This window comes from Silurus meridionalis, chromosome 26, assembly GCF_014805685.1.
Source record: "Silurus meridionalis isolate SWU-2019-XX chromosome 26, ASM1480568v1, whole genome shotgun sequence".
Classification (NCBI taxonomy): Eukaryota; Metazoa; Chordata; class Actinopteri; order Siluriformes; family Siluridae; genus Silurus; species Silurus meridionalis.
In genome coordinates this window covers 19015991-19030776 of record NC_060909.1, presented here as the reverse complement: position 1 = coordinate 19030776, position 14786 = coordinate 19015991, and the positions used below count along the sequence as shown (strand labels likewise).

At 39.5% G+C, this 14786-nt stretch overlaps 1 protein-coding gene across 1 annotated transcript in view; it reads left to right on the top strand.

Annotated features, from left to right (window-relative positions):
• Window positions 1–2036: 2036 nt before the first annotated feature.
• adarb1a (adenosine deaminase RNA specific B1a) overlaps window positions 2037–14786 on the top strand; it is a 20257-nt gene continuing 7507 nt past the window's right edge. Inside the window, exons 1-2 of the mRNA XM_046840485.1 lie at window positions 2037–2467; window positions 13793–13852. Of these exons, the coding sequence (XP_046696441.1) occupies window positions 13849–13852 (4 nt within the window). The 5' untranslated portion in view covers window positions 2037–2467; window positions 13793–13848. The remainder of the gene's footprint in view (window positions 2468–13792; window positions 13853–14786) is intronic.

Genomic DNA, 14786 nt, shown 5'->3' with positions numbered 1-14786 from the left:
TGTTTAGTTTTTTTGTGAGATTCATGCAGCCACAAGGGTGTTAGTAAAGACAGGTACTGATCTAGTTGAGGAAGCCTGGAACTGTCGGATGTCCTAATATTTTTGGGCGTATATTGTATTTATAGTTAGGTTAAAAAAAAAAAAAAAAATTGATAAATTGGTTGTTGTTTTAAACAGTTGTTCTTTCACCAGTTTTATTTTTTCGAGACACTGATACCGGAGACTCCTCTCATTAATGTCCCAAAAAAATGTCTCTATATGGCAGATTTTCATATATACGTGAGCCGTCCCTGTGAACGAGCTGTGACCACAGAATCGCCGACCGAAGTGTGTTCGTATAAACCCCTTGATTTGCAGCTGCTCCAGTGTGAGTTTCTGTTACAGAGAAATAATCAACACCTCCTGACCAATCACAATCCTTATAATGATGTGTGATATATCAAGTCTACTGTCACGTTTTCTATTAATTCCTCAAGTTTAATCAGTGCTAGCATTAATTATGAAAGTCACAGCTACTATGTGGGACACAAAGAATAGAAGATGTACACCATGTAGGACACTCGTATAGGGAATAAAGGGCCGTTTGAGATTTAGAAGAATAGGGCACTGCATTTCCTGTCTCACCTGCTAGACTAATTGACGAATTAATCCTGGAAAGCAAACGTGAAGTAAATTACTCTTTAATCAACAAAATGCTCAGTGCATTCGTTTCCCCATGGTGTTCATGTAGTCTGTTTAAGGTGTGTGGATTCCCCCGCCTGCTGTTTCAGTAAAACAGTATATATGTGGCTACTTGATCTGTACAGGAAACACTATTTGTACTGTGCATGTGCACAAATATGTGCACTTCCTGTCTGAAGTATTTACGGCAGTTTGGATTATTTGTACTACTGTACTGGTTGGCACTAGTCACTCTACTGGAAAGAGTTCTTTACCAGTGATTCTTTTGATATCATCTTTATTGAAGTATTTGTGCAAATGTGCAATATACACTGCCAATGTACGACTGTTTTTATGGTGTCTTCTCATCATAAATTTCACTAAGCAGTAAAAATGTTAATCTTGAATACATTTATTACAGCTGATTGGGAGATGATATTAAGCTCCTCCCCTTTGACACAATGTTGTCATGTGTTTTCTTCTCGGTGTTGAATCCTTTCCCCTCGTATACATTCTAATTCCGAGTTAAAAAGTCGTGTCGAATTGTTTTTATTGTTTTTAATAGAATTTCCTGCCAACCTGTTCTGTGAAAGTCTCGTTTATTTACACCGACGGCAAATAAAACGCCTTTTTGTATTTTACACGTATGCAAATGTATGCAAATTCGCTCAGCCACGCCGTATTTATTATTCATAGTCATGTATTTGGCTATTATGCTTCTCTTTTTTTTTTTAGTTCAACAAGATTTGGTTTAACGAATTTAAAAGAAGCAGGAACTCTATTTCTCTCTCTCCATCTCTCTATCCATCTCTCTCTATTTCTCCCCATCTCTCTATCTCTATTCATCTCTCTCTATTTCTCTCCATCTCTCTCTCTATTTCTCCCCATCTCTCTCTATTCATCTCTCTCTATTTCTCCATCTCTCTCTCTATCTCTATTCATCTCTCTCTATTTCTCTCCATCTCTCTCTCTTTCTCTCTCTCATCTCTCTCTATCTCTATTCATCTCTCTCTATTTCTCCATCTCTCTCTCTATCTCTATTCATCTCTCTCTATTTCTCTCCATCTCTCTCTATTTCTCCCCATCTCTCTCTATCTCTATTCATCTCTCTCTATTTCTCTCCATCTCTCTCTATCTCTATTCATCTCTCTCTATTCTCTCCATCTCTCTCTCTTTCTCTCTCTCATCTCTCTCTATTTCTCCCCATCTCTCTATCTCTATTCATCTCTCTCTATTTCTCCCATCTCTCTCTATCTCTATTCATCTCTCTCATTTCTCTCCATCTCTCTCTATTCTCTCCATCTCTCTCTATTCTCTCCATCTCTCTCCATCTCGCTCTCTCTCTTTGCTTCTCTCTCTCTCTCTGATGGTCTTTAATTCCTCCTCGTTATAAATTTACGCCTTGAGGTAATTAAAATACACGCGCCTTATCTTCAACCAATCATGTGGCATGATGCACCTGTCCCTCGCTCCTCCAATCAGAGTGCTCGGTTGCTATGCCGTCCGTCTACTTTTGACCAATCAGCTGAGCCGCGCGCGGTCGAGGTCCTGCCTCCTGGTTTCAACGTCCTGCGGCTTTTCCCTTCACCGAGTCTCCTCAGACTCACACAGCGCTCCGGAAATCACACACGCGTCACTGCTTTATTTACACCCGTAAACAATCTCGTTTTAATCCTGAAATAACACCAGACTTCGCTTTATGAAGGTAAATGAAATGTTGTGACGCGTCGTGAATCCCACAGCCGCTGGAAGTGTTAGCTTAGCTTTCAGTCCACACGTCTCGAGCCGTCTTTCTCTCAGCGCTACCGTGAGTATTAATCTATCATTATTTTATTTAGAATTATTAATAGACTTATTATGAGACGGGTTATTATCGGTTATAACGAGTGTAAATGTCGCATCTCCGGTTATTCGGTGGTTTCATTCATTCATCCGTTTTCCTGAGGCGAGGGGGAAAAAAAGCGGACATTTTTCAGACGCGCGCGTGCGGCGGGGTTTTAAAAGATCCTCACGCGCGGCGGAGGGGGAGCGCGCACTGCAGCTGCTCCGCGCGCGCGCGCGCGTGATGGGCTTCAGACAGGGTTCACACGGTACCGAGAACCGTGTTATCGAGGACATCGGATCAGCACCTAACAGTGTCCGGAAGTCCCGAGTGTACGGGGTGTTTCTCTCTCTCTCACACACACACACACTCACACTCAATCTTTCTCTCTCTCTCTCTCACACACACACACTCTCTCTCTCTCTCTCTCTCTCTCTCTCACACTCTCTCTCTCTCTCTCTCTCTCTCTCTCTCTCTCTCTCTCTCTCTCTCTCTCTCTCTCTCTCTCACACACACACACACTCAATCTTTCTCTCTCTCTCTCTCTCTCTCACACACACACACACACACACACACACACACACTCTCTCTCTCTCTCTCTCTCTCTCTCTCTCTCTCACACACACACACACTCTCAATCTTTCTCTCTCTCTCTCTCTCTCTCTCTCACACACACACACACACAATCTCTCTCTCTCTCTCTCTCTCTCTCTCTCTCTCTCTCTCTCACACACTCAATCTTTCTCTCTCACACACACACACACACACTCTCTCTCTCTCTCTCTCTCTCACACACACACACTCTCACACACACACACACACACTCAATCTTCTCTCTCTCTCTCACACACACACACACACACACACACACACACACACACACAATCTCTTTCTTTCTCACACACACACACACACACACTGTGCTAGATGTTAAAGAATTAACACTATATAACACAATTCTTTATTGTACAGTAGTTCAGCAATTTTGTTTTGTAAATAAGAAAAAGATTATTAATATAATTAAAGACTAAAAGTAAAGCGTCTTAGCTGCTGATGATTAAAGATGTCATGTGGTAGCGCAGTATTTAAGGCTTTGGCCCACTGATCAGAAGGTCGGTGGTTGAAGGCTCAGTATTGAGAAGCTGCTGCTCTTGGGCCCTTGAGGAAGGCCCTTAACCCTGCAGGGGTGTTGTATAAGAGCCCTGTGAGAGACGGTTTGATCCATGAGTCTTGTGTTGCAAACATTCTGTCACAGCTTATAAAGAGTGTGTAAAAATGTACACAAACGTTAGGCCTGAGATTAAATTACAGAATAATAACAGATATAAAGCATTAATCTGATCATAAAATAAAACACTTCACATGACAATATTGGTTTTTTATTAGCCTTCAACAACTTATAAACAAATTTCAAACAAAACATCACAACGAGCGGGACCTGAGGTCAGCCGGGTTCTTTTATCTGTTATTGAACGTCCCCAAGACCTGTTCTGACTCACTTTAACTCATTTACAGATATTAGTCCACTGTCTTTTTCTCCTCTCTTTCTCAGATTTAATACGTCTGTCATTCACTGAGAAAAACACAAAAAGAAAAATAGGCCCATCTGTTTTGTGGATGTTGTAAAAGTTCAGGAATTTTATTATGCACGATGAGTCAAGACGTCATGTGGTCTCTCTGATTTCCCCACATATCCGAGGTGTTTAACCACATAGGCAGCAGTGTGCATCAATATCTGACTTATCAATATCTGACATTTACTGACATTTTCCAGAATCTTCCATACATGACTTCTGACTGAATTGTGCACAGTGACACACCTGCACTCACCAATAAACCGACCTTATTATCACTGTTAAACCCACTTTTCTACTGTCATTGCTGTGATAATTATTATATTTATTATCACTATATTATAAAGCTTGATTGCTCATTAGAGCACAGCTCTGATCCTCAAGACACTTTGTGACCCGAGCTGCTGTTTATAACACATGAGGACGCTCGTCTTCTGAACACTGGCCTCAGTGAGACGCTGCGGAGGTTTATTTCTAGAAGCGAGGCTTGGTGTGGGAGGATTGAGGACACTGTTTTCACTGCGCAGTGATAATAATAATAATAATAATAATAATAATCAGGTAATAATAATATAATAAAAGCCCTGTAATAAATAGAGCAGTGAACAATCTGGAGATCTGGAGAGATATAAACACATGCCTGTTTTTCAGTCAGGTTTAAGTTGTGTACAGTGAAGAGCGTATCGTGGAGCACATCACGTTATCTGTCAGATATATCAGCAGCGTGTAGTGTCTCGTCTGCCCTCTGTTTCATCACCTGCAAATCGCTTACTGCTTGTTTCTTTTAGATCATTTGATGAATTTGAGTTACAGATCATTATATTTTAAAATCAGAAAGTCATAGGTACAGTAGTTTTCTCCTAAATACTGTACAAAAATAAAACCCCTTGAATGGACAAAATCTGAAATTCTGTCCACACCGGCACTTTGCGGCCGAGCGCCACACGTCTGGGGGGTTTATTCGAGGTCGCGCTGCAGATATAGTGATCTTTCACATTAGAGAAAAAAACACACAATTTAATTTTTCATTTGAAATGTAGGTTTAAACACAACATGCTGTGGTCAGTGTATAGGTAAGAAATTAAACTCCAGAATTTTCATGTCTTTTCCATTGAAACTGCACATCCTGAAGAGTTTTGTTTCATTTGCACAACAGCGATCACGCAATGATTACAATATTAATTAGCAAAAGAAATTATCTGTCTCACTTTAAAACAGCTTATAGTTACATTTCAGTCAATTACTTACATTATAGCAGCTATAAATAATCGTTCCCTCACCATTTGCTGTTTTTTTTGTTCCACAAACAATAATACAACAAAAACAACAACAATGTTCCATGTCATGTTATAAAGAAATCCATAAAAAAAAAAGCATAAAACGTTTTTCCTGAAGACATTTGAAAGCATTTACCCAAAAAAGCACCACACCTCTTATAAAGCTCTCACACTAGAGACTCCTTCTTTACATTTTTCTCTGCAAAACAATTATTTTAGTTGTTGTTAAACACGTTTCTCAGATCTGTTCCTTAGTGTCTTAAACAGGCCCATGAACAAGCTGTTGCTATAGAAACAACACCGTGTTGGAACAAGCACATGAATATGAACCTTCTATCACTAGTTTGCGGATAAACATTGCATGGTAGATCAAACCGTGCTTCTTTCATGCTGTCTGAAGGTGATAACGGTTAATTTAATGTAAACAAGTGTGCATTATGGTATGCTTTATTTAAATGGCTGTGCGTAGTCCAGACACGAGGACACATAAATAAACTTTTTGTATGTGGATGAATCATCATCTGTGATTCAGACCAGGCTTGGCAGAGTGGAGGACAAGATAAAAGGACACGATGCTTTTTTATTTTTATTAAAATAGGCAGAGCAAGAGACAAAAAGAGCAGGACGAAGGAGTGTGTATCCTAGGGAACCAGCGTAATCCTATTTTTAAAATTCGTATTTATATCACAGATGATGAAATAAAATGCAGTGCAATACAACCAGATGACCCATTTTTCTTTTCCTTCACTTCACACTGACACTGACACTCTTATATTATTATATGTGTGCTCATCAGCCAATCAGGATTTACTCATACTCCTTTACCTGCTACTTATTATGGGATGACTTTCTTCAGACTTAGTGTCACTGTTGATTTTTTTTATAAATCAGGTGGAACTTAGAGGCACACAATCGTATCAGACGTCATTGGATGAAGTAGGATGAAATTTTCCCTTAACTTGAACTAGGGGACTCAAACCTGTTTCAGGGTTGGTGTTAGATCTTCTGCTGTAGAGCTTGAACATGTATGAATTGGAATGCTGAATGCACATTAGGCCTTCTCACTTCACCTACATCAGTACCTGACTTCACCTTGATGCTGAATGAGCCTCATAAACACAGTTTACATTTTAGGATAGATTAAATATAAAACATCTGTGTCCAAAGTGTAAATTGTATGAAGCACCATTGTTATATAACATTGCCTTAATCCTCCTGGGCATGGACATGACCATCACCACTCCATCACCTTCAACTTCCTCAGAAATAATCCATGTTTCCCTCAATGAACCACATCTCTCCAGTACCAGCAGCACTCATGCAGCCCCAGACCATGATGCTGCCACTCATCTTCTTTGAGGGACCCTTGCAAGGCCTGTTTTGCGTGGACTCCTTCTGACCCTGACCACTTCACTGTAACTCAGTTTCAGGGTGTTTATGATCATCTTATATCCTCAGCATCCTTGTGGAGAGCAATGATTCTAAATCTCAAATCCTTTACCATCCTTCTCTTTTACCAAGTCTTTACCATGTAGAACATCCAGTGGTCAGTGTGAGAGAATTTTACTCAAAGCACCAGATTTTAACTGCTCTAATAGAAGATACACAAATGTATATGGTTCTGATAAGCAGACAAAAACATGACCATGATGAATAGAACATGTGGATTTGCATGTTTACACCACATACAGCTGTTATCACTGAGGGTGGACTCACTTTAGTTACAGTTTTTTAGACAATAATGTGTTTGTGTTGTTATTTTCAGCAGACAGTAAATCAGTACTGATACACAAACTGCACACTGAGACTCGAAATATATCCACCTTTCATTTCTATAGTATTGTTTCTTAAGAAGATAATAACATGGATGCTGTAATGTGAGGGGTGCACTTACTTTTGTGAGATACTGTATACAGGTAGACCCCAACTTAGGACGTAGATTGGGACCGAAAAACCGGTCGTAAGTCGAGTAGAGTGACTTCTCTATGATGGGTTCTGAGGCACTGTAAACACATTTACATTTTTTTACATAGTACAAATAAAGTACATAAAAAATGATAAATATTTATAAGTGGAGCGGTCGTAGGTCGGGGTCTGAGTGTAGTCGTAGGTCGGGGTCTGAGTGTAGTCGTAGGTCGGGGTCTGAGTGTAGTCGTAGGTCTGAGTGTAGTCGTAGGTCGGGGTCTGACCGTAGTCGTAGGTCGGGGTCTGACCGTAGTCGTAGGTCGGGGTCTGACCGTAGTCGTAGGTCGGGGTCTGAGTGTAGCCGTAGGTCGGGGTCTGAGTGTAGTCGTAGGTCGGGGTCTGACCGTAGTCGTAGGTCGGGGTCTGACCGTAGTCGTAGGTCGGGGTCTGACCGTAGTCGTAGGTCGGGGTCTGAGTGTATGTGTAAAATCACATCTGAAGGAGTATATTTGAGAAAATGGAGGATACGTTGCTCGCTATTCTGTAAGCTTTTACATTCAGTTTAGTCAGTGTGGTCGTTTCTCTCTTCATCCCTGAAACGATTCCAGCACAGAGTTTCGCCTCTTTATCGACAAACTGACTCTGATCATTTCAGTTCCCCTGGGACAGACAGTGTATTAGCAGATGTTGCCTCTCGTGCAGGAGGACATTTTTATTCACATCTACTGTCTAGGTGTCTTTTTCTCTTTTTCTGAACAGATCCATATCTGATCCATATTAAATTAAATATGTATATTTATCTGTACGCTTTGTCTCAAGTTGAATTAATCAGATTACATTTTCTTTTAAATATAATTAAAACATGAAAATTGTTGACTTTTTTCTGGTATTTTTCTTACATTGAGCACAGTCATTTTTACACCATACTCGAAACAATATCACATTATGGACAGTTATCACTATCGCGAATTAATGCGCTGGGTCTAATACGTTATCGTTTCTATAGCAACAGCTCATTCACACGGACGTGTACCGCAGACACATTCGAAGAAAAAGGAGATTATTGGACCTTTGATCAAAAGGGAGCGGTGAGGGATCGACTGTAGTAGCTACTATAACATAAGTGTAATTGCGAGTGCAACATTAACTGTAAATATAAATGGATAAAAAGTACTATGTCTTTGTTGTAATGTAAAAATGTAATCATTGCTAAATCGCTGTGGTGTGTGAGGAATACAATCTTCTGGGTGGTGACAGCAACTCTGCTTCATCACACATTGTTGATTAGCTTCCTGTAACAGCAACACACACACACTCACACACACACACACACACACACACACACTCACAGTTTTATCACTTCTAATCTTTTTTTCTTTTAGTTTTAATGATAATTATTTACGGTAGCCCTTTAAAACAGATCAAATCCTTTTTTACACACACACACACACACACACACACACACACCCAAACACCTGCTTTTTATCTTCATCTCAGATCTCAGTGTTGGTGGATGAGACCCTGGGGAGTACTGAGGTTACACTGAGATCTGAGGTCAGCCATTGTGTGTGTGTGTGTGTGTGTGTGTGTGTGTGTGTGTGTGTGTGAGTGACAGAGAGCAAACGAGGGACTAGTTAATCACTCTTTATTGCAGCTTTTAGAAAGAAAAGTAATGAAGAAGTTGAAGAACCCTGATGTAGAAATTATTCATGAAATCAGAATGTAATTGAAATTACATCTAGAATTGATATAATTGTGATGAGCTTTTAAAGAGTAATTTATTGATCCGACATTATATTATTGTAATAAACGCTGACTGAACCCAGACCTTCTCACCTCACCTTCTTCAGTACCTGACTTTACTAACACCCTTGTGGAAGAATGAGCACAAAATCTAGTGGAAAATCTTCCCAGAAGATTAGGAACAGATTTACACCATTTTAACTGTACAGTAAACAGTAATGAAAATGAAATAATTTATACCTTCACTATCCGGTATGACAGGTACCTTTTCAGTCTGGTTCCTCTCAACGTTTCTTCATCATGCCATCTCAGAAAATTCAGTTTCATTCACTTTAATTGTTCATTGTTTTAACGATGGAAATTGTCTTAAAAGATAACTTTTACATTAATAAATCCATCCACATTCCTCATGACCTTCTCCTCTGGTTTGCTAATTGGGGAAATATTAATAAATGGACTGAACAACCCCCTCATACCAAACTCCACCTCTTAAATGGAGAATTGTAGAGTTTATCTTAGTTAGATTAGATTATGATGGACTGTAACGATTTCACTCTCGGGCCTTTGGCTGCCTGAAAGCCCAGTTGACGCAGTGTGATCTGCTCTCATTAACTGTAGGTTCAGAAGTCGTGTTCAGTGTGGATTAGATTCACTGCACAGTGGTACAACTGTGGGCCCTAAGTGAGATCATTACTGATCTGTTTATATTTAGAGGAAAACTGTATGCAAGCACACACAAAAAGCCAAGTGCATTTAAATGCAAAAATGATTGTGTGTGTGTGTGTGTGTGTGTGTGTGTGTGTGTGTGTGTGTGTGTGTGGGGCTCAGCAATCATTTTTCTGCTTGTTCTTGTTAGGAATGTGCATGCGGTCAGATGTTTATCAGTACATGATCATATTCCTTTCTGTCTCTGTTCGCTGAAGATTGGGTTAATCAGCTCTGAGACATCAGTGAGGGCAGATCGCCCCCTGCTGGTGTTATAATGCATAGCAGATAATCGCAGGGGTTTTGTAAAATCACTTTACTGTAAAATCTGTGTTGTGCAGCAATAACAACACTATTATACTTAGTCTGGCACACTTCTACCAATCATTTCTCTTTGTGTGTGTGTGTGTGTGTGTGTGTGTGTGTGTGTGTGTGTGTGTGTGTGTGTGTCAGCAGCAGTGTAGGACGATAAACTTATTTTTCAGATCACTATATTGTCTGCCTGTGAGACCGCGATACACGATTCTATCGTACAGGGGCGGGGCAGTGCACTAGTTTACTTATTTGCTCAAAAAAATTTCCTGAATGTATTTAATAAATTTTAACTGATTTATTTACTTGTCTACACATTTTACTTATTTAATCATCTACTTTATTGACATTACTTTTTATCTCTGGAAACTACGCAAAGGAAATTCCTTGTCCATAATTCTACAAATAAATACGAATTGGTTAACAAGAAAAACGTTTGGCAATTTTTTGTTTTTAAACTAGAAGTGAAAGGTGAGCCGGAGGACATTACTCAAGCAACCTGTTCATACATTTGTGTACCCATCACCCCACTGAGGCTGCTAAACCAGCTCCAAAACACGCTCAACGATGGTACAAGAATGGCTGACATCCATCATCAGAACTTTAGCAAAAAAAAAATTCTGCCTATCGTCTATCGGCACAACTATATGTGTATGAATTCCTCATCAAAATGAAGCAGATCATCTTTAACTCCTTCTCAGCCCCCCAAAAATCTGGCTGTAGTGGGGGAGCACAGATAGAGCTACACACGCTCAGCACACTACATACACACCTGCCACCAGGTGAGGGACAGTGTGTGACCAAGTCATGTAAAATATGCAACACATATGCTAGGTTCTACTATGCATCTTCTTCTTTCGGCTTCTCCCATTAGGGGGCGCCACAGTGGATCCTCCGTCTCCATACCCCCCTGTCCTCTACATCTGCCTCTTTCACACAATCTACCTGCATGTCTTCCCTCACCACATCCTTAAACCTCCTCCTTGATCTTCCTCTTTTCCTCCTTCCTGGTGTCTCCATCCTCAGCATTCTCCTACTGATATACCCCATGTCCCTCCTCTGAACATGTCCAAACCATCTCAATCTCACCTCCCTCACCTTGTCTCCAAAACGTCCTACATGCAGTGTCCCTCTAATAAACTCATTTCTAATAATGTCCATCAAAGGCACTCCCAACGAACATCTCACCATCTTCAGCTCTGCTACCTCCAGCTATCTTTAGAAATATAGTTTTTTTTATTAAACTGCTTATTTATTTAATTTGTCTGGATTTTTGTATGTGATTTTGTTCTTATATTTTATTTTTATTGTTGTTTTTCTCTGATTTTGGTTTTTGATTGTTATTTGGTCATTTATTTTATACTTCTGTAGCCAGAATGTGGCTCTTTATCACTCCTTTTTCCATTTCACACACTGAATGTCTCCTCCTTCCTTTTCATTCTTTCTCTCTCTCTCTCTCTCTCTCTCTCTCTCTCTCTCTCTCTCTCTCTCTCTCTCTATATATATATATATATATATATATATATATATATATTGCTATCTGTCTGTCTTTCTGTATTGCATTCTTTGCTTCACTCTGTCTTTCTCTCTTTGTCTGTCTGTGGAAGGGGGTGTATGCAGGTGTGTGTGTGAGGAAGAGAGAGAGCGAGAGAGAGAGAGAGAGAGAGAGAGAGAGAGAGAGAGGAGGGTTGGGTTTATACAACAGCATGTGTATGTGTGTGTATCAGACCTCATGTCTTGGTCGTGTTGCAGCAGCATGGCAGCGTCATACCTCTGTCTGATCCGCCACAGGTCCAAACGGAGACGCAAAAAACGCTCTGAACGTAAAGGTACCGTGTGTGTGTGTGTGTGTGTGTGTGTGTGTGAGAGAGAGAGAGAAATTCTGGTGATGGTGTTTTTTACAGTGTTATGTATTTATGTGAGTATGTAATAATAAAGAAAGGGTTTTGAGTGAAGGTCACACTTCCTGCTCAGTTGAAAAGCAGTTGATCACGTTTTGTTAAACTTTTTATAGCAGGAAATATAGCAACAGGTCGTGATGCAGAATTGTGCACACACAGCCGTGTATGTCCTGTGTGAATCTCGTCTCTAGTGGTGTGTGATGTTTGAGTGACTGATCTATCGGATGGAGGATATTAGAGCAGGACAGATGAGGTCTAGAGATGCGATCTCTCTGTTCTCTTATGATTTTATTCGGATGTGCTGTGTATTAGCTCAAATGACAACCTGTGCTGTTCAGAAAACACAATCTAATACTAATTACTTATTAATTCATTTTAATAAGAACTGAAAAACACTGTCTTGTGCTTAGGCACAAATATTAAATCAAAAGACACTGGAAGATATTTTTAGGAACTACATCTAATTAATATCATCCAATCAGCATCCAGTAACATCTAATCAGTGTTTACAATTAATATTAATAAAAAAAAATTGATCACAATCTTAAAAAGTGTGTTGTATCATAAATGAGTTCTTCAAATCTGATAATTATTTATTTTTTGATTAAAAGGCAAGAGCCAGGATTTAATAAAAGCAACGCAATCGTTGTGATTGGTGTGGGTGGAGCTTACACACACCTTACACGTGATTAGCCCCGCCCCCTCTGCAGATGACAGAGCAGCATTAACCACACGAGAAAGCTTCATGAAATATTTGTTTTGTCCTTCTTGTAGAAAAGCTCTTTAATTTCTTGCTTACGTTATTTTTTTGTCCGTTCTTAATAAAAAAAAACTGTATAAAAGGAAACTCCTTGATGAATGCTTTTAATCCTCTTACACACAAAAAACACATCGAGCCGCTTATGCAAAATAATTCATTATTGATGAATTCATGAGGGATCGTGATCTTACTGTGAGCTCTGCACTGAGAATCTGTGGATGATTAATGGAGTTTATTTTACATTAATGGACTGCAGCTTTAAAATAAATTTACAATGAAAATTTTATTAAGTTAAAAAAAACCTTCAGTTAGTGGGGGAGGGGGGGTGGGCATTTACATGCTGGTCATGGACAAGATTTAATGAGAAATACATTTCCCTCTACTCTCTCTTTCTCTCTCTCTCTCTCTCTCTCTCTCTCTCTCACAAACAGAACTTTCAAATGTTGTTGAGCAGATGGATAATGATGTGTTTTCTACTACAAGCTTTTACATTTTGGTTCTTAATTTTTTGTGCTTGTGTGGCATATCGGAATTGTGAAGGAAACTGAGACGACGTGGACACACTTAGAGTGAATGTGGCTGATGAGAGTCATGTGATTTCTAGTTCCCAAAATACATTCCTTTTCAAATCTATCACTTTGATCCAATGTATACTGCTGGTATCTGCCCAGTATTGATGCTGGGTATTAAATTGGTGCTTTCATTTACTTTTTATCTGCTTAATGTTGTGAAACATCACGGAGACAAGTTAGTTCCTTTTCTGATTTACGTTATAGCAGCTATAAATGTGCTGCCACGTTTTGATCAGTGTGTCCTACAGACATACACCCGGCACCCAGCTCCAGGACCACACGGGATCAGAGCTGTCACAAGGATTTTACAGCTGCTGCTGATCTCACACACACACACACACACACACACACACACACACACACTGATTCAGCTGTTAAGTTTAATGAGCTTTGTTATGGAGCCTGTTTGTTATGACCTTACCTCAAGCCCATTAGCCCCGCCCACAGAGCTGTACAGACCATCTGATGGTCACGCTTTATTCGGAAAATCGCATTACAATTACATCACTTATACACACACCTAACAATTATGATCAGTCTTTTCTCTGTTTCTTTCTGTAGGACACACTCGGAATCCACAGACGTTTCACAGTGTGAATGTGATTAAAGACGAGAGTATGAGTAAGTGATTATTAGATCCTTATTAAATCAATTAACTTTAATTCACATATAAACACTTCCTAATGGAAGAACATCTAAAAATCCTGAACGTATCACACACTCATGACGACTTCTTTCTCTTTAATATTGTGTTGATTGTCAATTATATGATTTGTTTACAACAGTAAACCCTGGCCTTGACAACGATTCACCTTTAACTTCTGATTCCTCCTGTAGTCTTTGCTCTTTCTCCTTCTTCCTCTTCTCCTTTTCTTCCCATTCTCCCTCATCAATCTTCATGATTTCTCTCCCTCTCTCCCTCTCTCTATCTCTCCCTTTCACTCTTTTTACTTCGGATCCTCAAGCCCTAAAAGAAGTAACCTAACGAGCTTTTGCTGCAGGATCTCATAAATGTTATAAATTTACTCTCAGCTTTGCAACTAATGATGTGGCTTTCTGTAAAAAAATACGTTTCCTCTGTGTATTTAGTAATTAGTACCTTTATATAATAGTGAACAGGTGTGCAGGTATTTTTGGCAGTTCATATGGTACACCTTGAGTTCCTGTTACTTGTATGCCTTTGAAAAAAGCCACAAAATAGGATTGTCATAGTATTTTAGGAATGAATGATGAGGAGGCTGCATTAGTTTGTCGTTGTGTCACGTTTTTATGGTGAGGACGATTCCGCAGCTCAGGAAACTATGCAGCACTAATAAGACAAACACTAATCCACATTACACCAGTAAGACTTCATGAGAGTTATATAGAACCTTTGTGAGAAGCGGTTTGCTCTTTTACAGATTACCTACAAGAAATACAGTCAAATAGGTCAATCAGTCAGTGACTTTTTTTTTTTAAGAAGTCACATTGTTTGCAAAGCAAAGATGAAAGAAAGCTTAAAATTTTACATTTACAAGATCCTGCGTCGAAGGCGTTGTAAGTTGCTCTCTCTGGG